We start from the raw sequence: 24557 nt of genomic DNA, 5'->3' as shown, positions 1-24557 counted from the left end.
CTCTGTGGAAGTGAGCACACCTCCCTGGAGTAGCTTGATGTTTTATTTTCTTTGAGAGAAAGATGAGAACACGTGGGGACAAGAAGAATGAGAGATACAAAAGCCATTTACACAGGTCCCATTAGCAATCCCCTTTCTTCTCAGCTTCCAACTGGATTCAAGCCCCAGGAAAGCATCTCAGTAGTGTAATGGTTTGGACACGGGAAACAGAGAAAAAGTTGCTTCCATCCTCAAAGAGTCTGTAGCTCTGTTTATAGTCCCTTCTCCTCAGTTTCAGATTTTCTGCAGGCTTAAGGCTTCCTAATAGAAGTTTGGTTTGGTGTGAGGTGTTTGATAGCCATTGGGATGTCTTGGGCCTATAGGGGACATGATCGATGTCATCTTTGAAAAAAAATGGAGCCTAGAACAGGTTAGCACTCAAAGGCTGAAAGCTGAAAGGGTTGCTAAGAGGTCCTCATATCCTTCTGGGCATGAGGCTGTCTAAGATAGAAACTGTAGAAATAAAAAGACAAGGGAAGTTACTTGCAATATCAGGAAGAAGGGACTGATGGGACTTGAATCTGAGAAAGAAAACATGTCACAGAGCCTTTTGAGTAGATGTGGTCAATGGATGGTACTTTCATGGTCCTTCCATGTACTGTGCTCAGGGCAGACATCACTAATCGATCACAGGGGTTATTATTATTATTTTTTTGTCCTCCTCAACCACAGACCTCTTCTAATCACAGCACTCTGTGTTAGCTCTTGCCAACCCACTGGTATTGTACATAAGTTAAAATTGACTCACCATCTCTGCTGTCATGTTTCAAGTCAGGAGCACTCAGTAAACGTAGTTTGGGAAAGTTCAGGTGGTAAGAGTGAGCCATTCTGTCCATATTTACTCTTAAGAGTTGAGGGGAATGTGTATTGTGATAACAAGAACTTCAGGACAGGGGAGAGGTTAGGCATCAAGGGTAGAGCTGTAGAACTGGAATCAATCTCTAATTAGGCAGTAATTGAAGTCATGTGAATGGAGAGAGAGGGTGAGTATATGAGGAAAAGAACAGACGGTTTATTGCTGGAGGAAAGGAAATGGGTGGCAATGCTGAAGCAAGGGAGGGAAAAGCGAACAGGAGAGAAGCCTGCATTTCCTTCACTTGGGTGAGGAAGGCTACCGCTCCAGCTTCTTAAATGGAGCCCTCTGGAATCTTCAGAAATTCCAGAGCTGGTTGCCTTACAAAATACAAAGGTGAATATCATTTCCTCCCTTTCAGGCCGCAGATGTAAGTCGGTGTTCCTCCCAGTGCTCAGGTCTTACAGGAGCTGGCCCCAGGGCCTGCCTTCCTCCTGCAGCCCTTGCTCCACATTCTTCTGCAGCCCCCATTCCAGCCTACCCTTCCTTCTTCATCCTGTGACTTCTCTCTTCTTCTCTGTGGCCCGATTGCATCCCAGCTTGCTGTGCATGAAAGAGAGGGCTGGCCACCACAAATGTGATCTTGTCTTTCTGATGCTTACCTTGACTAATCACACTGACACCCTCAGGTTCCACGATAATTATTCCTGCAAAGTCAAGGACTCCCTTTCCTCCTAATGACCCGAACTTACCCTCTAACAGTGAAAATGCCCCAAGCTTTGGAGTGACTTTTCTGCATTAACTCTGAGGCAGAGTTGCAGTGAGAAAATCTACCCTTTTAATAGGCGAAAATATTGCCCTCATAAGTCTTTATGCAATGCACTTGAGCTTAATGCTCACTTACCAATTCGCCTTTATAACTTCCATATTGAGTGAATTAAGTCCTCCATGCGGGTAGTTATTAAAGAAGTGATAAGTGCTTTATAATTCAGTAAAGGGTGGCCTGGCCATTTCATATTTTCCTAAGGAAATTGGCCACCCGAAGGGCAATACTCTCAGAACCCCTGGGGCCAGCTGATTTTAGGCACAGAGCTCGCACTATTGGATTACTTTCAAGCCAGCTGCTCAGGCCTGGACCAAACTCCTTCTCGCTCAGACTTTTTCCCCCAAGACCCATTGGGGAGTAAGGGTCAAAATCAATGTCTGTCTCCCTGCCTGAGGCTGTTTTTACTCTTGATCAAAGGCCTTCATTTTCTCCCCTGGTTCAAAGCTAAGATGTCTAGTAAGGATCAGAGGTTTTGTAATCAACATGATTTGATTCTCATCTGTAGACAGGAGGAGACTTTCTCTAAGGGGCTACAAGGGTTCCAACCCTCTGACCCCAATCCCATGGGCACAGCTTGCTCCTTTATACTTTAGACTCTTCAAGTGGTTGGAAAAAGTGCTGTGCCCATCAAGACCTTGGTAACCACAGATTTTTCATGACTTGTTGCGAGGTCACAGGGTTCTGAGGAGGGACACTCATTTATTAATTTCTTTATTTAAAATTTCTACTATGTACCAGGAACTTGGATGAGTGTTGCAGATACAGTAGTGAGTAAGAGAGGTTGCCTGCCTTCAGGGAACCTGCATTGCATTAGGAGAGAGACACAAGGGTCTTTGTGAACAAGTGAACACATAGGTGACATAATCAGAGGTTTTGACAAGTAATAATAAAGGAGTTATCTGGAGCATCATTTCTCAACCTTATTGCTACTGATATTTTGGAATGGATAATTCTCCGTTGGGGGTGGCGCTGTGTCTTGTGCATTGTAGGAGATTAATAACATCTCTAGCCTCACCCCACTAGACACCAGTGGCACTGCCCCAATACTGACAATCAAAACTGATGTCTTCAGACAATCCAAGCCTGGGGGGCACAATCCACCCCTGACTTGAGCATGAGCACTATTGATCTAGAGGAAGGTTCAGAGAATGACCCTAGCTAGGCTGGTCAGGGAAGGCTTCTCTGAAGAAGTGACATTTCAAAAGAATCCTGAAGCTGGCATCTTGGCCGAGGGACAAATAAATGCAAAGGTCCTGAGAGGAGACCAGTGAGGCTGAAGTCAAATGAATAAAGAGGGAGGGAGGTTTGAGCTGAGGAGAGAATGGCAAACGTTACATCAGGAAGGATCCTGCTGGTCATGATGGAGTCTGAATTTTCTCCCGAGTGCAAGCGCATGAGAAGCCACTAGAGGTTTTTTGTTTGTTTTGGTGGAATGCATGATTAAGTTTATATTCCAACTAATTCACTGGGGTTTCTTTGTGGAGGACAGATTTTAAGTGGGCCGCAGTGGAAACAGTAGTCATGTTTTGGAGCAAGCGTCTTTGTGAAAGGTGATGGTGGCCTGGACCCAGGTGATAATAGTGGATGTGGCAAGAAGTAGATAGAGTTGAAGGGTAGAATCAATGACAGGGTTTGGCTGGGACAACTCCATGATACCAGTGCCATTTATTGATACGGACACAGCTTACTGGGAGGAAAGCAGGGGCTGGTATTGGGTCTGCTAAGATGTCAGCTAAACATCTGGAGCTCAGGGAAAGTTCTGCTGGAGATGCACATTTGAGTGCTATCAGCACAAGGATGGTGCTCAGAGCAGAGCACTTGGGGGAGAGTACCTTGGCTCATGAGAGTGGAAGTGAGTAGAGGAGCCCTAGGCTCCCTGGGAGACTCCAATATTTAAGGATCAGGCAAAGAATACAACATCAGCAAAGGAGCCTAAGAAAGAATATCCAGAGAGTAGAAGGAAACCCAGGAGAGAGTGTAGTCAAGGAAGCCAGGGAGGAAAGAATGTTTCAAGGAAGAAAGAGTGGTTAATGGGGTAAAATGCTACCCAGTAACTGAATAATGGGTGACAGACAGGAGTCGATTGGATTTGCAAACATAAAAATCACAGGTGACCTTGACAGTGTAGTTTCAGTAGAGTGGTGGGACAGACGACAAACTGGGATGGAGAATCAAAGGGAGGTGAGGAAGAATGGCCTGCAGGTGTAGACGATTCTTTTAAACCATTTACCATAAAGAGGTGTAGATACATGAGTTGGTAGTTGGAGGAGGACATGGAGTCAAGGGTTTTTTTTTTTTTTTCCTTTTTGTAGATGGGCTTTCCTAGAAGATGTTTATATGTTGATGGAAAAATATAGCAGACCGAGAGTTGAGGGTAGGGAAGAGGAAGAGAAAAAAAATGAGTGTGTTCCTGAGAAGGTGGGAAAGGTTGAGGCTGGGTAGAAAGTCCACATGGGAAACTGATAGCTAAATGGTTAAGGTCTGACATTGATCCCTTTGGAGATTCATTCATTTATTCGCCTCGTGGTCACTACTTGCAAAACACTGGAACCATAGCCTCCTGGCCTTGGCCTTAGAAAACTCATGCTTTGGTGAAGTCATGTAGGGACAGGAAAGGTGGAAAAGATGTGCCCGGTTGCCAAGGGTATTTCTGCTTCCTCTTTGTTTGGTGTGGGGGGCCCTCCTACTTCCCCACTGCTGACCCTGACAGTGGGCATCAAGCAGAGACTTGGGCCTGGGAGGGAGCTCTGGATATGGGGCCCTTGAGACCTCTGAGATCACCTTCCTCTTGCTGCTGTGCCCTGCAGTTATGCCCCCAGCATGTCTGTCCCTGGGTGGGATGTTCAGTGGTGTGCTCGCGGCCACAACCCTCCCCAGAGATCAAGTTCAGGGTGCCTGTAGGGTCAGACCAGGGCTCTGGGCTGCTCAGGGGGCCAGGTGAGGGCCATGCAGGTGCTGAGTGTGGAGATCCTCTGGCAGTGAGGTGGGACAGCTGGGTGGCTACGTAGTACTGTCCTGGATGGCTTTCCAGGTATATACTTATTCAGGGGTAGCTGCCCCAGTTTGAGATTCTGGGGGTGAGTAAATGGTGAGGAAGACAGATATGATCTCTGTTCTCATGCATTATGGTTCTAATATAGAGACACTGATGGCAAACACATAATCAAATAATCTAATAAGACAATTACAGATGGTTATTAAGGGCTGTGAAGGACGTAAACAGGAGTTTGTGCTACAGAGCAACTGGAGGGGAAACGCGGGGGCTGCTAACATGGTAGGGTCAGGACAGGCTTCTCTGAGAAGGTGATTTCTGAGTGGAGATTTGAGGGACTGAAAGAAGCCAGGGATGAGCGTTTCATGTAGGAGGCCAGGTTGGGAATAAGCTTGGCATATTTAAAGACCAGAGACAGGACAGAGTGACTGGAGTCCACAAAACAAGGAGAGTGTGTTCAGAGAAGGAGCCCTGGAAGCGTCTGGTGGCCAGCTTGTGCGGGATCTTATGGGTGGCTTCCCAGTGATGTCTGGACATAATTGGATTTTATTGTCATAGCCAAAGGAAGTCATTGGAGGGTTTTAGGCAGGAGACAGTGGTTGCAATAATGTAGATTGTTGGAGAAGAGGGAAAGCAGGGAGGCCAGGTAGGACAGGATGCTTGTTCTCCAGGTTAGAATAGGTGATGGTTACCTGGAGCATTGGTGTGTAGGCAAGCTGGGGTTGCCATACTGTGCCAGCCCAAGCAGCAGCAGTAAAAATAGAAGCAGATAGGCTGGGGAGAGGTAGGGTAGGAGGCCACAGGCTGGGGTTCAACCACAACAGCCTGGACTCCCCAGTGAACTGGCTGGCTCCCAGAAGAAATCTCACTCCTGGGAGTTAGTCCTTTTCTTAGTGGGGTAGCAGTGAAGATGTGCCCTTGATCTTTTCCTGTTAGGAGACACAGCATCTTTGCACCTGCAGAACACAGGTGTGTGCACAAACATTCTTCGTTCCTGGCACAATGCTTTAGAATTGATCAGGAAGCCAGCACAGATGCTGTCATCTTCCATCTGTTCACTGCATGATCTGAATGTTCCTTTCTGTGGTCCCGGGGGTGGTCCCAGATGCGAGGCTGGTTCACCGTGGTCCTTGGCACACAGCTGCTCGTAGGCTTGTGTGCTAAGGTGCTGGCATGCTGGGGTCACTGGCACAAGCTGCTCCAACCCCTGACTGCTTGGGGCTCTCGGGTCTGGCTCCCCAGGCATCTAGCACACTGTCCCCCACAACAGCTGTCAAGGGAGGGAGAGCCGGGTGACTTGTCTAGCATGATCTGATGCAGCTCCTCCCCAGCCCCCTTGATGCCTTAGCACCATGGAGCTGTTGCTCCAGACGGTTTGTTTATAATGCTAAACATATCAGATAATTGAAAGCTAATGCTGCTGTCTGGATCACTAGACATAATATGCCTGGATAACAAATCAATTTCCTCATTGCCCTACAAGCCTTCGGAGTCAAAAGCGCAGCACATTGTGCGTGTGTGTGCACACATGCACTCAGGCATGTGTGTGCTCCAATGCCGACTTGTTAGGAAATGGAATTCCAGACTAGCTTCTGCAGGCACTAGCTGGAGAGAAGGGACACCTGTATGCAATCTTGTTGTTTTTGAAGCTTTTGAATTTTGTGTTGGAGGAGTAGAGTACTCACATATAAAAAACATCCGGAGGCCTAGGCAGGTTGATTGCTTGAGGCCAGGATTTCGCAACCAGCCTGGCCAACATAGTGTAACCCTGTCTCTACTAAAAACACAAAAATCAGCCAGGCATGGTGGCACATGCCTATAGTCCCAGCTACTCGGGAGGCTGAGGCATGAGAATTGCTTGAACCTGGGAGGCAGAGTTTGCAGTGAGCTGAGATCACTGCACTCCAGCCTGGGTCACAGAGTGAGACTCTGTGTCAAGACATACACACACACACACACACACACACACACACACACACACACATCCCGGGGAAACATCAGCTTCAGCTACCTCTTGCCAGTATTCTGACATAAAGTTAGTGGTGTACACTTAGGTACCACTATGTAAATATGAACTGTGACTGCACCTCCAGGAAAGCTTCACTTAACTGGCAACTTCAGTTATCCAAAAGGAGGAACAAAACAAAGTCATATGAAGACAAGGGCAAATATCTACCTATCTGTATGCATGTGCATGTATGTGTGTGTGAATGTTTTCATATTCCCTTAGATCCTATTTATGTTTATATGCTTACTTAACATGCATTTCTAACAATACAAATGGAATCAGCTATTTATTTCACTAGTGCCGTGCATCCACACTGAATTGAGGACTTAGGCATTACCTTCGCTAACCCTCACCGCAACTAGTTTTGCTATGGAAAAACTGACGGCTGGAGAAGCTCTAGTAACTGGCCTGAGGGCATCTGGCTTCCCGTGCTAGCCTGTCATCTCCATGTCAGCCTAACTCCAGGTGCCAGCTTTTACCTATTGGGCTCCAAGAGGCTGCAGAGGAGACTGGGCACAATTTGGGAGGGAGGAGGGGCCCTGGGGACAGCTTAAAAGGTGATGGCCTGCAGCCTAATATCAAAGAAAAAGCCAGAAAATAGATAAAATGGATGTGATAACCATTGGAATAGGAAATCATATCAGGGTAAGACCATTTGCAGTAGGGCTACAAATTCTGCATCCTTCAGGAACTTCTGAGGGTTTTGCTGTGTTACAGCCTGGCAGACTCATTAGGCTGGTCGTATTGATGTAAGGTCATCAAGAAAATGTAAATCATGATTTGTCTACTCTGCTTAAAAAGGCAAGGACTGTGTGTAATGCATTTTAGGTGGAAAAAAGAAACACCCAGCAAGGAAGTTGAAAATGCAAAGGGTTTTGTATTTAAATTTAGTTGTCTGGAAAGTTTGGTTATGAAGAAGAGCTCATTAATAGCAGTGAGAAGTCACAGTGAAGATAACAGCAATCTGACAGCAAGAGAGCAGCAGGAAAAGCTTAGAAAAATGAGGCAATACTGGGCCTGCTACCTGTAGAGCAAGGAAGGATGTTCCTAAGTTCCACCAACCAAGCTCCTGTCTCGCCAACTGCCCAGGGAAGTTCTGCCAGGTAAAGGGTGCCTTGTCCCTGTTGTGTACTTCCTCAATCTTCTTAGTCCTCTGGGGTTAGATGGTAGTCTTTGTATCTTTGCAAATCTTGTATTCTACAGTTCTTTGTATTCTACAGTTTTCTGCATAGAAAAAGAGTAAACATGAAACATTAAATATTGAAGGTAGAAACAACTCTTAAACATATCCACATGACATATTTTTAATTAAAATATGGACCACACATTCTGTACCATCCAATTTTGGGATGCTTGGAGATTGCCAATTCATTTTCATACTGGCCCAAGCAAAACAGAAGGAAGAAGAGAAAACTGTGGTACAATCTGGTTGGGAATGGTGGCTCACGCCTGTAATCCCAACACCTTGGGAGGCCGAGGCAGGTGGATCACCTGAGGTAAGGAGTTTGAGACCAGCTTGGCCAACATGGTGAAACCCTATCTCTACTAAAAATACAAAATTAGCTGGGTGTGGTGGCATGTGCCTGTAATCCCAGCTACTTGGGAGGCTAAGGCAGGAGAATTGCTTGAACCTAGGAGGCAGAGGTTACAGTGAGCCAAGATTGCACCACTGCACTCCCGCCTGGGCGGCAAGAGTGAAACTCCATCTCAAAAACAAAACAAAACAAAACAGGAATTGCAATCTGATTTATTCTAGCACAAAGGATGTTTGCACTCCCCATGGATGTATCAATTAATATTTAATTTATGCCATGTCCCATTATAAAAATGGCTATGAAGCAGCTATCTGTGGTCCTGGGTCTCTGGGACCTGGTGTTGCTGTTGTGAGTCACTGAGAGTGGCTGTGTTTCCGACTGATTTTCTAGGATTGCCAAAGAGGCTCTGCATGGCCATTCCCTGACTCCATTTCCCCTTCTAAGCCCACCTGGCAGCATCACGAAGATCTTGATCCCAGAGATCTACCTTGACCTCACTGAGGTTTTTGAGTTCCTGACCTAAGCCCGACTCTGGCTCTGGAGGTCAATGTCATCATGTATTATGCCCCACTGTCTCCCTCCCTCTGGAAAAGTGGTGCCCACTAGCTCTTGGCACAGTAGTGGCTCTGTGCAACGGAAGGGCAGTGGTGAGAGGGTAGGAGCAGGGCATTGAGCTGATTTTCTGAATGGAGCATTTCACATTTCTATGGAATGAAGAGGCATGAGAAATCCAGGAGAGGAACTTTCAGTGGCGAGAAAAGGCTCTTGGCCAGTGGGTTCCAGCCAGAGATGGTAAGAAGAGACCACTATTGCTTCTGGAATGTGTAGCCTGGCTTGGGTCATGGTCCAGCAGGCCAACACACCTGTCATTTCCTCTCAAGAAATGCCTGTGACTTGAGAGGGTCCTGGGAGCTGTGGCTTGCCCGTTTTGTTCTCTCACCTGGACTCAGTGACCTAGAGGCAGGCTTTTTTGTATTGGCCTGAGGCCTGGTAGTGTTTGCTGCAAAGCAGTCATTTTCAAAATTGATGTTGTTTTAAGCCATGAGACTCTTGCTTTAATAGCCCTTTTAGGCAGAAGCTTTATGTAATAAAGCAGGATTTCTCAATCCTGGTGCTGTGGACATTTGGGGTTGATGATTCTTAGTGGTGGGGGCTGTCCTGTGCATTGTAGGATGTTTAGCAGCATCTCTATTCTCTACCCACTGTAAGCCATTGTTACTCTCTTTCCCCAGCTGTGACAACCAAAAATGTGTCCAGATATTGTCAAATGTCTGCCGGGGGGCAAAATTGCCTCCTTTTGAGAACCTATGTATTACGAGACTAAAGTGGAGGTAATTTATTTAAAGTAGGAGTGGGCACCTGATGTGCCACCTTTTGCCCTCTTTCTCCTTCCTCCATTCTCTGTTTCTGATTGAACCGGGACACCCGGATTGAGAGCAGAGCTGCAGGTTCCTGTGGGGGCCACTGCCATGCACTCTGTAGAATTGCACAGTCCCTTGGGCATTGCTCTAAATTATTTTCCTCCACAGTGGGAGTGGGTTTGTAAGATGTCCGGGCAGGGATGAGCTGGTCCAGCCTGTGGTCCTGGAACAGGGAAACCAATCACCACCCCCACAAGGTTTAGGTGCCTGGCCTTCCTCTAGAAGTGAATAGGTATTGATTTTTTTTTTTTTTTTTTTTTTTTTTTGGAGACAGAGTCTCACTGTGTCATCCAGGCTGGAGTGCAGTGGTGTGATCTCAGCTCACTGCAGCCTCTGCCTCCCAGGTTCAAGCGAGTCTCCTGCCTCAGTCTCCCAAGTAGCTGGGATTACAGGTGCCCACCACCACACCTGGCTAATTTTTGTATTTTTAGTAGAGACAGGGTTCCCCCATGTTGGCCGGGCTGATATCAAACTCCTGACTGCAAATAATCCACCCACCTCAGCCTTCCAAAGTGCTGGGATTACAGACAGTATTGATTGATTTTCAAATGACAAAACAAATGCTCAATGAAAACAACCTGGATAGCCCAGAAAATCACAAAAAAGGGGAAGCCACGTGTAATCGTGCTGGGTTGAGGTACTCACTTACCATTAACAAAAGCAAACCAAACCTGCTCTTTTACTATATATACATACATATAGTATATATATAAAATATTATATTATATTTTTTAGAGCCTGCCCTTTTCACTAAAAGTGGTGGTCTCCCTAGTAGCACACACACACCAACCAGCAGAGTCACAACGCTGACCCTCCTGGTTGGGTACCAAGTGGTGAGTCATAGGAGAACTTGGCAGGTGCTCAGCTGATGCCATCCAGAAATGTCAGGGCCTCATCTTCATCCTCCTGCTCTTCCTCGGAACCTGCTCTGACGCAGTGTCTATGCACTCCTTGAACCTGCTGGAACCTGCTGTATAAACTCCTGCTGGAACAGTTGTCCTGGAGGCCATGAATGACAGGTTTCCTACCCCTCTACACTCCGCCACATGGGGTTTTTATCAATGATTGCGGAGAAATGACAACTTCCAGCAGAAGCCTGATGCCATTTTTAGCTTGAAAACTGAGAACAAGACTGCTCAGTTTCTGTAAGGCACAGGAGGAAAATAATCAGCACAACCAGCTCTGCCTGAGGACTTATGTGTGTCCCACAATGCAAAGGAGTTTCCTTTTTCATCACAGTCTTTTGCTCTTCACATCATTCTTAGGAGGCAGTTATTTTATTATCCCCATTTAATAGATGAGAAAACTGAGGCACAGACAGAAGAAGTAACCTGGACAGGGCACATAGATAGGGGCACTGATGGGACCAGGATACGCATTTTGACCATCAGCTTCTAGGGCAGGAGTCGACAACTGTTTTCTCTAAAGGGCCAGAAAGTAAATATTTCAGGTTTTGCAGGCCATATGGCCTCTGTAGCAACTATTCAGCTCTGTTATTTGTAGCTTGAAGATAGCTATAGATGACAGTAAATGAATGAATATGAACATGGAAATTTGAATTTCGTGTAGTTTTCATGTGTTACAAAATATAATTCTTCTTTTGATTTTTAAAAATGTAAATGCCATTTTTAGCTCTGGGGCTGCAGGAAAGCAGGCAGCAGGCTGGTAGCTTGATGACTACTGCCTTAGAGCCCTGACTCCTACTCACACTGTTGCACTGTGGCTATAAAAATGCCATTTCCTGATTTAGGAAAACTCAGACCTATCTAACGGAGGAGATGGGGACCATCATTCTACTTACTGGAGGACTCTTTGCATCAAGGAGTTCATTCATTTCTCTGCCATATCTCAGTGTGTGCATAAGTCAGGGAAGGGTCAATTTGTGGGCATAAGGACGTGAGGGCTGAGAAGGGTAAGGCTTGAGAACATGGTAATGATTGACAACTCAACTGTAACAACACATTTATGGAATTCTAATGTGGGCTGACAAAAATGATTTCATTGATTTAAACAATTGGAACAAAGTTGCTTGTTGGGAGCAGATCCTTATGGGAAGCTGGGCTTCTGTGAATGAGAAGCATTCTGTACAATCATGGTGATCTACTTGGTAATTTACAAAGCCCAGGGAATATACTGGGGGACCTGGTGACACAGATAGTTCTACTCCTCTGGCGCTTTCTTTTCATCTGAAATGTTGCCAGGTTCCCTGCCATGGTGGGACCAGACCACCCAAACTGCTCTGGGGCTGTAAGGCTTCCAGGGAGAACTTTGGCATTGGAATCCAATACCAACCTGGCCACCTGGTCCATGTCCCCAGCAGATGCCAGTGTCTCTGGCTGCTCAGCAGGGACTTTGAGAGAATGTGGTACAAAACAGGTTCTCAGCATACCTTGTCACTGTGTGGCTCTGAAATGCTTCCAGAGACCCTGGCAGCCATAGTCCTGCTGCCTTGCTGGCTCTCACTCGACTTGGTGGCAGATGGCAGAGCTACGGGTGTGGTGGTGCTGGGGAGGAGACGTCTGGGGAAGGTGGCTGTCACTTTTCTGGACAGAGTGTGCCTGGGTTAGTTCTGTCCCAGGATGAGCTGTCACCTCTCTGCACTCTTCACTAAGACGGTACTTAGACTTCATGGCCACTGATCAGAGTAAAATCCTGGGAGGATGGGGTGGGCAGTGGAAGGCCTTTTCCTGAGATTCTTTGGTGGCTCTTGGGATCACAGGTGTGTACGAATGGGCATCTTTCATACACCTTTACAGCTGCAAAGGGCTTTGATAATCAATAGCATAATGGTTCTCAACCTGGGGACCCCAAAAGCATTAATGAGGGGTGTTTATTTCTGGAATTTGGTCAATATAAAAATAATAAACCCAGAAATCAGATCCATACCCATGACAAACCTTCTCATGCTGACAGCATACTGAGTTTCTTTGCTTTGGGCTGGAATGTATGCACTGGATCAGTTAGCACGGGTTTGTGTCTGTTGATAAAAAGCTCTGGTTAACAGTGATTTATATCTCTGATTAATAAATCCAAGAAGATTAATTAACTAGCACTTAATAGATGTAGTGTGCTGGCTAGACATAAACTCCTTAAACATGGGATCTCTTGGGGCAAAGTTCTAAAAGGAGATCTTCGTGATGAAAAGGGGAGAAACTGCTGATCCAGTGCAACTCTCCTCTTACAAATGAAGACATTCAAGACCCAGAGAGGTGGAAGCGCTGGCTCAGAGTCACTGGGTCCTGAAGTCTCAGATGAAGCTAGAGTTTGTGTCCTCGACTGCCAGGTTCCCATTCTTTCCATGACACCCTAGTGACTCCAGGATACTTAGGTGGCCCCCACTCTCTGGAGTCAACTCCACCCAATCAAGCCATTGGTTTTCTTGAGCTCCAGGAGGGATTGGGCTGTGAGTCACCCAAAGACAGCTTCCAGGGTCTAGACCCTGGTGATGCTGGAAGTAGGTGTGTGTCCCTCCTTGGCTATGCCCGCTGGCCAGCCAGCCACACCCTCCTTTTTTTAAGCCATATCATTTGTATTGTCTTTATGGGCAATAACTAAGGAAAAAAAAGGGCCAGCCCTTAGGAAATTCTGAATAGGAAAAAGAAAGAAAGGGAACAGAGGAAAACTGAGTTAGGAAGGCAAGCAGGGAGATTGAACTTCACGTCTTTAAATAGCATCTTTTTGGAGCTGATGGGGATTGAATGCAATCCATGGGCCAGGAACTTGGAACCAATGAATCCAGTTAATTCTCGCAACAGCTCCATCAGGCAGTGTGAACCTCACCATACAGAGGAAGAAACTGAGGCTCAGATTTATTTGGTGACTTGACAAAAGGCCTGGCTGTCAATTAGCTCATCAGGGATCCAAACCCAGGTCTCTGTGGCTTCAAAGCCAGCCCCATTTCTCTTGCATCTGGTGACCCTTACCTTTCCTCCTCCCTTACAGACACATAGAGAACTGGCGCAGTCTTCACACGCTCAATGCCGTGGACATGGAGCTCTACACTGGACTCCAAAATCTGTGAGTGCACCCGGCCACAGAGAGGTCTTTCCCTGTGGAAGGGGCGGGTGTCACCTGGTCTGCCTTCTGGGGTGGAGTGAGGGGCACAGCAAGGCTGCCATTGGTGTTTCCCCTGCTGGGTCTTCTTTTGGTAGAGTTGGCAACATACACTTAGGGGACACCAGAGGCTTCAAAGGCCATCTCTTCACACCCCTTTGTTTCACCTTAGTCTAGAGAGGCAAGGGGGTTGTGTGAATTCCCATCTTGAAGGTAGGGTTTCAAGGCAGGCCCGGAACTCAGGCATGCTGGGTGAGTGTCCTTTCCCTAGCCTTATGCTTGACTGATGAGCCCCATGGGGTATGAGATTTCCCAGCTACCTCCTCCCTTGGATGTCAGTGCTAGTGACTGTGGGGACGTGGAGGGGGGAGAGGGACAAGGAACAAAGAGGGCTGCAGCCCTGCCATCACTGGACCAGCAGAAGCCCTGGTCCTTACCCACTGGCCACGATGGGTGGAGGGCAGCTGTCAGTACGACCCCTGACCTCCCAGCCTCACACAGGGCCCTGGGGCAAGTGAGCCCAGATGCCTCCACTGAGTACCACAGCGGGCCACCTGTAATGACTGGCAATGAAGAGGTGCAGATGACCCACAGGGCGGCTGCAGGGCCAGCCTTAGCCTCACCCCCTGCCAGCCTCAGCCCGGAGCAGACATCGCTCTGCCACTTGAGCTCTGCTGATCCTCTTCTTCTCTCTGTCTAGGACCATCAGGAACTCAGGACTTCGGAGCATTCAGCCCAGAGCCTTTGCCAAGAACCCCCACTTGCGTTACATGTGAGTAGAGCTGGGCTGCAGGGATGGGGGGGCACATGGCAGGGACTCTCGGGGCAGTGAAACTGGAGACCTGAGGTCTAGACCTGGCTTTGCCTCCAGGAGCTCTTGGGCGAGGTTTTGAACTTTCTTGGGCTTCCAATTTTGCCTCTTAAAAGTATTATTTTGAGTTTGATGATCTCTGAGGTTTCTGTCAGAAGGAAAAATCTAGGACCAGGGGCTGAGAGGGAGAGTCAGTCTCCTGACACCCAAGTTTGTTCACTTTCATGATGAAACTTGCAACTTTATGGGAATGTAAATGATAGGGAATTCTACTCATATGTAATGTGAATACTACACTTCTGAGACCATACATAGGCCCATAAGAGTGTATATGTGTGTTAGGACTTGGGGGTTGCAAGAAGAAAGAAAGCATGGCCAATAGCCAGTGTTATGTCTAAATAGATTCTGGGTTCAGTGGGGAAAAGCTCAGAGAAGTGGAAACACCTGTATAAGGTCACACAGCTTTGTTTGGGACAAGCTAGAGGTCAGGTGGTTATGGGTGGGGGTTCCTGTCTGTCTGTGCCTCCATCACCCTGTCTCTCCCCTTTCCCTAGTGGGGATAGAATCACAAGAGTTGATGCTTCCTCTTTAAGCCCAGTTCTGGGCAGATAGACTTTGGGATTTTAATTGAGGACTGCCATTTCCTGGGGAGAAAGTGGGCATGAAAGGAAGCCTGGGGTGAGTGTTTAGGGGAAGTGCCAACCTGCTGCACCTGTAGAGGGGTACTTGTTGTCTGGGTCAATTCCAAGGATAGTGGCCATCTCGGACATCCACTGGGCGTATTCCCAAAAAGTAGAGGCTCTGCAGGAACCAGGTGGGGAGGGGTCTATTGCCTTTGGGGAGAAAGTGAAGAAGTGGTGTGCCTTGGGCTAGTCTTTCCTGTGGCCACTTAAAAGTTTCACTGACTGAGCACTTTGCTCCAGAGGTTCCAGGTGTTTATTTTATTTTATTGCATTTGGAAGGGCAGCTGGGCCAGAGAGAAATTGCATGCACAGGAGCAGAACATCCAGGGGAGCTGTGGGAAGTGGAGGGTAGGGGAGGTGGGGAAAGGGAAGAGATCACAGTGAATCCTAGTAGATGAGTTATTTTTTCTTTTCTGGGGGGTCCTGACCTTACCCCCAGGCTCTGTGTGTTTTCCCAAGCACATAGTGAGTGCTTGATAAATATTTATTCATCAGTATGGCCACCTCTGCTTTCTGCGGAGCTTTCTTTTCTCTCTCTGGAAATGGCAGGCTCTATGGCCACTGCTCAGGGCCAGATGTATCAGCTCCAGGGGACTGAGACCTCCCTTTCAACTGTTTAATTTAGCTGTTGCCCCTTGCCCCAGGGTAGCCTCTGTGGTGAGAGTCTCCTGATGTGTGTTCTTTGCAACTGGAGGCATAGCTGGGACCAGAAGAGGGTCTTGGACCAGATGTTCCAGGTGTTTATTTTATTGGGGGTTTGAGTTTCACTGTAAAACATCCCAAGGGAAAAAGCTTTTGACATCTGAGAAGTCTCCGTTTTCATAGTAATTAATACAAGGGTCACAAAGCCAAATGCCCATGGTGGACCAGGTGGGGTCACGTGTCCCCTCCAAAGAGGCAACCAGTCATTCGTTCCAGCTGACTGCTGCCACATGGAGGTGGGGCCTCGTGTGGTCAGACTTGTTTCCAGAAGACTTGGAGATTCCATGAAACAACTCAGGTTTTAAATGCTGCCAACTAAAAACAAGACCCTTCAACTCCATGGGCCAAACAAAACTACTTCCATGAGCAGAATGTGGCACATAGAGTGCTAGCTTGTGGTGCGAGGTCATATTTGGGGGAGGGACGCTGTTGATGTGAGAGAAACCCTCTTCTCTTTGAGGACAGGAACTGGGTGTTCAGGTTCCAGAGCCTTCTAGGGCATGGTGTCCCTGCAGCTCTTAGGGAGATGGAGAAGCTTCGGGACCCAGGCTCTGGAGTGGGAACAGGGTTGCATCTTGGGCTGCAGGTGTCTCTGAAGTGGGTTGTACCAGAGCATGTGTTTGGCTTGCCCTTAAGGATCCTGGAAGAGGGCTGTGACCCATTGTCTCTTTTGGAATGATCTGGGGTCTGCTGAGTGGTGGCAGCGATAGAGGCTGGTGGAGGTTTGCAAGATTCCCAAGGCTTTGTGGGTAGGAGGACCTAGTTGGAGTAGGACCCAAGGATAACGTTGAACCTGCCCATGACCTTGGGCCCTGTTTTCTCCTGGACACATTGGCCACATTTCTCCTGGACACACACTTGAAAGTACTTGCTATTGGTTACAGGGGGATTACCGAGAAGGATGGATGACGATTAGTTCACCCCTAGTTTGAGTCTGGCTGTGCATTAGGGGCAAGTCAGGGTGCTCAACCTAGTTCAAGAAAGTCAGCACCCAGTCAAGTGGCTTTGATAGGCACAGTGGGACGCCCAGAGGAGCCTGGGGGTCACAGAGAGACGAGTCAATAGGATGAGGCATAGGCACTGGCTTCATCCACGGTTTTATTTATTAACTTTTCTTATTTATGAAGACACACATCAAATTCCCAATTGAGTAAATTTCCCGGCAGCTTTGGGACATTTTCTCCTGGCAAATGGGCCAGGTTTCTCTGCTGTCTCACAACGTCTTCTATTTCTGTCCTCTAAATGCATTTACAAGTCTTCTGGCCCCAGCTGAGCAATCACAAGATGATCACTTACTCCAACACTAATTGCGGAGCCCTGGCTTGGCAGCTTTTTTTTTTTTTTTTTGGAAGGGGGGAGGTGATGGCTGAGAAGTCTTTTCGTCTCTCCTCTGTACAAAATAAGAAGTAGGAAGTGATATCATTGCCCCTAGTACTGATGTCAAATTGTCTAAATTGTTCTGATTGGTTGAACTGTCTCCCATCCCTAAGCTACTGGTGTGTTAATCAGTGTAATTCTTCCTCATGGCAGAAAATGAATTGACAAAGTTTTGGCCAAGTTGTCTGCTACATGGTAGGCTGGAGATTAGGACTCTTGGGCCCTACTTCATGGTTTATGAGTGACTGACCATCTTCTCTTGACTGTTTCAGTTTTCTCTACCTTTTGTAGACTGTGGAAAGTGAGATATGGATGAATACACATCAAGGGAAGCCTATTTTTGAGAGATGGGAATATTCTCCACCTTCGTATCCCTTCTCTGATCCTAAGAATTTCGGATTAAGGATTTTTAAGGATAAGGATTTCTGAGATTGATAATTGGAATAGCTATATGCCAATCTGAAAAGTGGGCATAATAATAATGTCTATTCTAGGGATGGGATGTGGTCAAGATTAAATAAGAGGCACATACAGCTCTCAATTCAGTGCCCAGCAAATAGTGAGCGTTCAGAGAGGACAGTTGCTAGTAATAATAGTAATTAAAGTTATTATTGCTGGTGGTGATGACAGAATCAAAAAGAAGGGGTTAGATGACCTTGATGGATATTCTGACAACTTCTTTGTCCTGGAAAAGCTGAATTTCAGTCTCACAGTGGAGCCCACCTCTCTGGTGACTGGAATACTCATATTCTCCAGCGTCTTTCTTCATTGTACACTGATGAATAAATCCGGATGAGTTCTCTATTCTCTCCATTTATCCCTACTTGCTCTAGACTGTATGTAGACTTCTCTGTAGATGCTGTCAGTTTCAGAAAGAACCTAAGCAATTGCAACTGATGAGCTGACAACTTTATTTATTTCCACCTGAGTAGAGATCTCGTCCACCAGCATTATTTAACTTGGGTTGTTCTTGGAGTCCTCTGAGCCCCGCTTCTGCAACCAGCCCCTCTTTCCCTTTATGGGGTGTGTGTTCTCTGCTATGGCTCATATAGACTGGATCGCCACAGTCTGGGATCCCCATACATGAAGAATGTAGATGTCTGTCTATGAGCTGCACTCAAACAATGGTACTTACTTTCATCTATAGAGCTCTTTATGGTTTTCAAAGTGCTTTTCCGTACATTATCTCATTGAATTCTCATAACCATCCTGGGGGCAGGGGTATGGTAGGTGGCTTTATTTTACAGCACAGAAGATAGGCTCAGAGAGGCTCTGATTTGTAAGTAGCAGAAGTAGAACTGCACCTAAGTCCTCTGATTCTCTTTCCAGGAATCTTTCCACTATAGCTCGTGGGCCAGAAGAGGCAATGTTTTTTCACAGAAGCAATTTAAAAAGTTACTATGCTTTGCTAGTCATTACTGTGTTTAGAAAACCACATAGAACTGCTGGTATCAGAAAAGAAGAGGGTAAGGCTAATACTGGTTGAGAACTTCCTGTGTGCCAAGAACTGTGCCTAGTGCATTGGCAAATATGAGCTCACTTACTCCCCACAGTAGCTCTAAGTTAGGAGTCCTCTCTCCCCATTTCATAGATGCAAACATTGAAGCTCAGAAGTTATAACTGAGTTCTCCTAAGGTTACACAGTAAGTTAGTGGAACAATCAGGATGTGGACTCTAAATCCTTTGAATCTGAAGTCCGTGTACTTTTTTACATCCCAGGAGCATTTTGTCTCTCTGGTTTTCACAGCAAGAACTTCTTATAGGAGGGGTGGGCATCTTTAAAGTTCCGTGAAAGAGCTGCTCTTTCCCCCTGGGGATTCAGCACGATCCATCCTCAAAGAGCTCTGTTGAGAAAGCTCTGTTTAGTTCCTCTTTCTATTCAGGTCAAATCCTATAATGACAGTTACATTACGACCTGAATATCTTTATTACAAAAGATTTCTTAGCATTAGCCTATGGCCTACTTATTTCCAAGAATATTTAATGTAAGATTCCAGCAAGCCAAGAGAATTTATTTAATCCCTAGAGTTGATTGTGGTGGGATCTCTTGGGCTCCATTTCTTGCTCTTTTCCAAAAAGCTCTAGATGCCGGGCTAAGTTATTTCTCCTTCTTTTGGAAGCAAATGTGCACTCAATCTTTAGCTGGGAGTGTCAGCCACCAGAGTGGGGTGAAAGATGGAGAATGTCCTGATTTGAGCATGATTGTATCAACTGTGTTATGTTTGCAAGGAGAGGAAGTCAGCGATGCTGGGTGGAAAGGAAAAGAAGAGGTGGCCAGGGTCCCTACCCTTTTAGGGCACTGACTCCATAGGTAATACATTTCTCCTGAGATTATTGGGGTGAAAAAATGGTGACATGGATTTATTACATATTATAAATTACTCAATATCCTTTCTCCTTGGAATAATCCCAGATTCTGAGTTTCAAGATGACGTGTAGATAGTATCTCAGTAAATGTTTGCTATTCTGCCTGCCCCCTTACCTCTGCACTGAGACTTTTCTCCAAGTCCCAAAAGGATTGGCAACTGGCACACTGGTCTCCCTCACTGCTTCTCCACAAGTATCCTCCTTCTTCTGTTCTTTGTGGAGGACTTAGCCATGAAATGCTGGGTAGCTGACAATAAGGAGCGTGGGCTTTGAAGATAGAAAGATCAGGGTTCAAATCCTAGATCTTTCACTTCCTGCTGTTGACCTTAGGCAAGTTACTGAACTTCTCTGAGCTTTGAAAGGAAAGTAAGAGTTCCTACTTCATAGGATTGTTCTTAGCCTTAAATAAGACTACCCCTGGAAAGTGCTTAAGACAATGTACTAGGAAAGACTCAATATATATTTTTTGCTATTATTAAAGAGTTCCTCCCTACACATTGGTCTCCAATTGTGTAGAATCATAGATAGTTAAAGCTGGAGGGGTCCTTAGAACCAACTCCCAAATTTGTATTCCTATCCCTGCCCTTTAGCTTCCTATATCAAACTGCCTACTTGCATGCCCGAGTTGGCCAAGACGAGATTCTTGATTTCATACCAAGCCCTTCCTCCCAGCCTCTTCTTCCTCAGTGATTCTTGTGCTTGTAAGTGGTACCATCCATCAAATTGCTCAGGCCAAAACCTTGGGAGACATTCTTGATGCCTCTCTTTCGTTTACCTGCCCGCCCTCTTCTTCTGACATTCAGTTTAATAAATTTCATAAAATATTTTGTATCCATCTGCTTATTTACCCCTTCCATCCTCATGTCTATTGTCTTGGTCCAAGTCATCATCCCCTCCTCTGGCACTGTGACAGAAACCTTCTAACTTAGATTTTCCATGCCTTCACTTTTGTCTGCTACATTTCATTGTCAACACAGTTGCTAGAGTGATATTTTATTTACTTATTTATTTTACAATTACTTTTTGTTTATTTGAAATTCAAATTTAGGCATCTTGCATTTTTCTTTTCTTTTTTTTTTATACTTTAAATTCTAGGGTACATGTGCACAACGTGCAGGTTTGTTACATATGTATACATGTGCCATGTTGGTATGCTGCACCCATTAACTCGTCATTTACATTAGGTATATCTCCTAATGCTATCCCTCCCCCCTCCCCCCACCCCACGACAGGCCCCAGTGTGTGATGTCTCCATTCCTGTGTCTAAGCGTTCTCATTGTTCAATTCCAACCTATGAGTGAGAACATGCAGTGTTTGGTTTTTTGTCCTTGCGATAGTCTGCTGAGAATAATGATGGTTTCCAGCTTCATCCATGTCCCTACAAAGGACATGACCTCATCCTTTTTTATGGCTGCATAGTATTCCATGGTGTATATGTGCCACATTTTCTTAATCCAGTCTATCACTGATGGACATTTGGGTTGCTTCCAAGTCTTTGCTATTGTGAATAGTGCCACAATAAACATACGTATGCATGTGTCTTTATAGCAGCATGATTTATAATCCTTTGGGTATATACCCAGTCATGGGATGGCTGAGTCGAATGGTATTTCTAGTTCTAGATCCTTGAGGAATCGCCACATTGTCTTTCACAATGGTTGAACTAGTGTACAGTCCCACCAACAGTGTAAAAGTGTTCCTATTTTTCCCCATCCTCTCCAGCATCTGTTGTTTCCTGACTTTTTAATGATCGCCATCCTAACTGGTGTGAGATGGCATCTCATTGTGGTTTTGATTTGTATTTCTCCGATGGCCAGTGATGATGAGCATTTATTCACATGTCTGTTGCCCTCATAAATGTCTTCTTTTGAGAAGTGTCTGTTCATATCCTTCACCCACTTTTTGATGGGGTTGTTTGTTTTTTTCTTGTAAATTTGTTTGAGTTCTTCATAGATTCTGGATATTAGCCCTTTGTCAGATGAGTAGATTGCAAACATTTTCTCCCATTCTGTAGGTTGCCTGTTATACTCTGATGGTAGTTTCTTTTGCTGTGCAGAAGCTCTTTAGTTTAATTAGATCCCATTTGTCAATTGTGGCTTTTGTTGCCATTGCTTTTGGTGTTTCAGACATGAAGTCCTTGACCATGCCTATGTCCTGAATGGTATTGCCTAGGTTTTCTTCTAGGGTTTTTATGGTTTTAGGTCTAACATTTAAGTCTTTAATCCATCTTGAATTAATTTTTGTATAAAGTGTAAGGAAGGGATCCAGTTTCAGCTTTCTACATACGGCTAGCCAGTTTTCCCAGCACCATTTATTAAATAGGGAATCCTTTTCCCATTTCTTGCTTTTGTCAGGTTTGTCAAAGATCAGATGGTTGTAGATGTGTGGTATTATTTCTGAGGGCTTTGTTCTGTTCCATTGGTCTATATCTCTGTTTTGGTACCAGTACCATGCTGTTTTGGTTACTGTATCCTTGCAATATAGTTTGAAGTCAGGTAGCGTGATTTCTCCAGCTTTGTTGTTTTGGCTTCGGATTTTCTTGGCAATGTGGTCTCTTTTTTTGGTTCCATATGAACTTTAAAGTAGTTTTTTCCAATTCTGTGTAGAAAGTCATTGGTAGCTTGATGGGGATGGCATTGAATCTATAAATTACCTTGGGCAGTATGGCTGTTTTCACAATATTGATTCTTCCTATCCATGAACATGGAATGTTCTTCCAGTTGTTTGTGTCCTCTTTTATTTTGTTGAGCAGTGGTTTGTAGTTTTCCTTGAAGAGGTCCTTCACATCCCTTGTAAGTTGGATTCCTAGGTATTTTATTCTCTTTGAAGCAATTGTGAATGGGAGTTCACTCATGATTTGGCTCTCTGTTAGTCTGTTATTGGTGTATAAGAATGCTTGTGATTTTTACACATTAATTTTGTATCCTGAGACTTTGCTGAAGTTGCTTATCAGCTTAAGGAGATTTTGTTCTGAGATGATGGGGTTTTTAAAATATACAATCATGTCATCTGCAAACAGGGACAATTTGACTTCCTCTTTTCCTAATTGAATACCCTTTGTTTCTTTCTCTTGTCTGATTGCCCTGGCCAGAACTTCCAACACTATGTTGAATAGGAGTGGTGAGAGAGGGCATCCCTGTCTTGTGCCAGTTTTCAAAGGGAATGCTTCCAGTTTTTGCCCATTCAGTATGATATTGGCTGTGGGCTTGTCATAAGTAGCTCTTATTATTTTGAGATACATCCCATCAATACTGAATTTATTGAGAGTTTTTAGTATGAAGGGCTGTTGAATTTTGTCAAAGGCCTTTGCTGCATCCATTGAGATAATCATGTGGTTTTTGTCTTTGGTTCTGTTCATATAATGGGTTACATTTATTGATTTGCATATGTTGAACCAGCTTTGCATCCCAGGGATGAAGCCCACTTGATCATGGTGGATAAGCTTTTTGATGTGCTGCTGGATTCGGTTTGCCAGTATTTTATTGAGGATTTTTGCATCAGTGTTCATCAGGGATATTGGCCTAAAATTCTCTTTTTTTGTTGTGTCTCTGCCAGGCTTTGGCATCAGGATGACGCTGGTCTCATAAAATGAGTTAGGGAGGATTCCCTCTTTTTCTATTGATTGGAATAGTTTCAGAAGGAATGGTACCAGCTCCTTCTTGTACCTCTGGTAGAATTCGACTGTGAATCTGTCTGGTCCTGTACTTTTTCTGGTTGGTAGGCTATTATTGCCTATTGGTAGGCTATTATTGGTAGGCTATTATAAATTGAGGCTATTATTGCCTCAATTTCAGAGCCTGTTATTGATCTATTCAGGGATTCAACTTCTTCCTGGTTTAGTCTTGGGAGAGTGTATGTGTCCAGGAATTTATCAATTTCTTCTAGATTTTCTAGTTTATTTGAGCAGAGGTGTTTATAGTATTCTCTGATGGTAGTTTGTATTTCTGTGGGATCGGTGGTGATATCCCCTTTATCATTTTTTATTGTGACTATTTGATTCTTCTCTCTTTTCTTCTTTGTTAGTCTTGCTAGCAGTCTATCAATTTTGTTGATCTTTTCAAAAAACCAGCTCCTGGATTCATTCATTATTTGAAGGGTTTTTGTATCTCTATCTCCTTCAGTTCTGCTGTGATCTTAGTTATTTCTTGCCTTCTGCTAGCTTTCGAATGTGTTTGCTCTTGCTTCTCTAGTTCTTTTAATTGTGATGTTAGGGTGTCCATTTTAGATCTTTCCTGCTTTCTCTTGTGGGCATTTAGTGCTATAAATTTCCCTCTACACGCTGCTTTAAATGTGTCCCAGAGATTCTGATATATTGTGTCTTTGTTCTCATTGGTTTCAAAGAACATCTTTATTTCTGCCTTCTTTTCGTTATGTACCCAGTAGTCATTCAGGAGCAAGTTGTTCAGTTTCCATGTAGTTGAGCGGTTTTGAGTGAGTTTCTTAGTCCTGAGTTCTAGTTTGATTGCACTGTGGTCTGAGAGATAGTTTGTTATAATTTCTGTTCTTTTACATTTGCTGAGGAGTTCTTTACTTCCAATTATGTGGTCAATTTTGGAATAAGTGTGATGTGGTGCTGAGAAGAATGTATATTCTGTTGATTTGGGGCAGAGACTTCCGTAGATGTCTATTAGGTCCGCTTGGTGCAGAGATGAGTTCAATTCCTGGATATCCTTGTTAACTTTCTGTCTCGTTGATCTGTCTAATGTTGAGAGTGGGACGTTAAAGTCTCCCATTATTATTGTGTGGGAGTCTAAGTCTCTTTGTAGGTCTCTAAGGACTTGCTTTATGAATCTGGGTGCTCCTGTATTGGGTACATATATATTTAGGATAGTTAGCTCTTCCTGTTGAATTGGTCCCTTTACCATTATGTAATGGCCTTCTTTGTCTCTTTTCATGTTTGTTGGTTTAAAGTCTGTTTTATCAGAGACTAGGATTGCAACCCCTGCCTTT

At 45.1% G+C, this 24557-nt stretch overlaps 1 protein-coding gene across 5 annotated transcripts in view; it reads left to right on the top strand.

Annotated features, from left to right (window-relative positions):
- NTRK3 (neurotrophic receptor tyrosine kinase 3) overlaps positions 1 to 24557 on the top strand; it is a 387207-nt gene that overhangs the window by 57584 nt on the left and 305066 nt on the right. For all 5 annotated transcript variants that reach the window (XM_030931666.1, XM_030931668.1, XM_010362292.1 and 2 more), the window contains 2 exons: positions 13557 to 13631; positions 14368 to 14439. In XM_030931666.1, coding sequence (XP_030787526.1) covers positions 13557 to 13631; positions 14368 to 14439 — 147 coding nt within the window. The remainder of the gene's footprint in view (positions 1 to 13556; positions 13632 to 14367; positions 14440 to 24557) is intronic.

Source organism: Rhinopithecus roxellana, chromosome 5 (assembly GCF_007565055.1).
Source record: "Rhinopithecus roxellana isolate Shanxi Qingling chromosome 5, ASM756505v1, whole genome shotgun sequence".
NCBI lineage: Eukaryota > Metazoa > Chordata > Mammalia > Primates > Cercopithecidae > Rhinopithecus > Rhinopithecus roxellana.
This window is presented reverse-complemented; position numbering and strand designations above follow the sequence as displayed.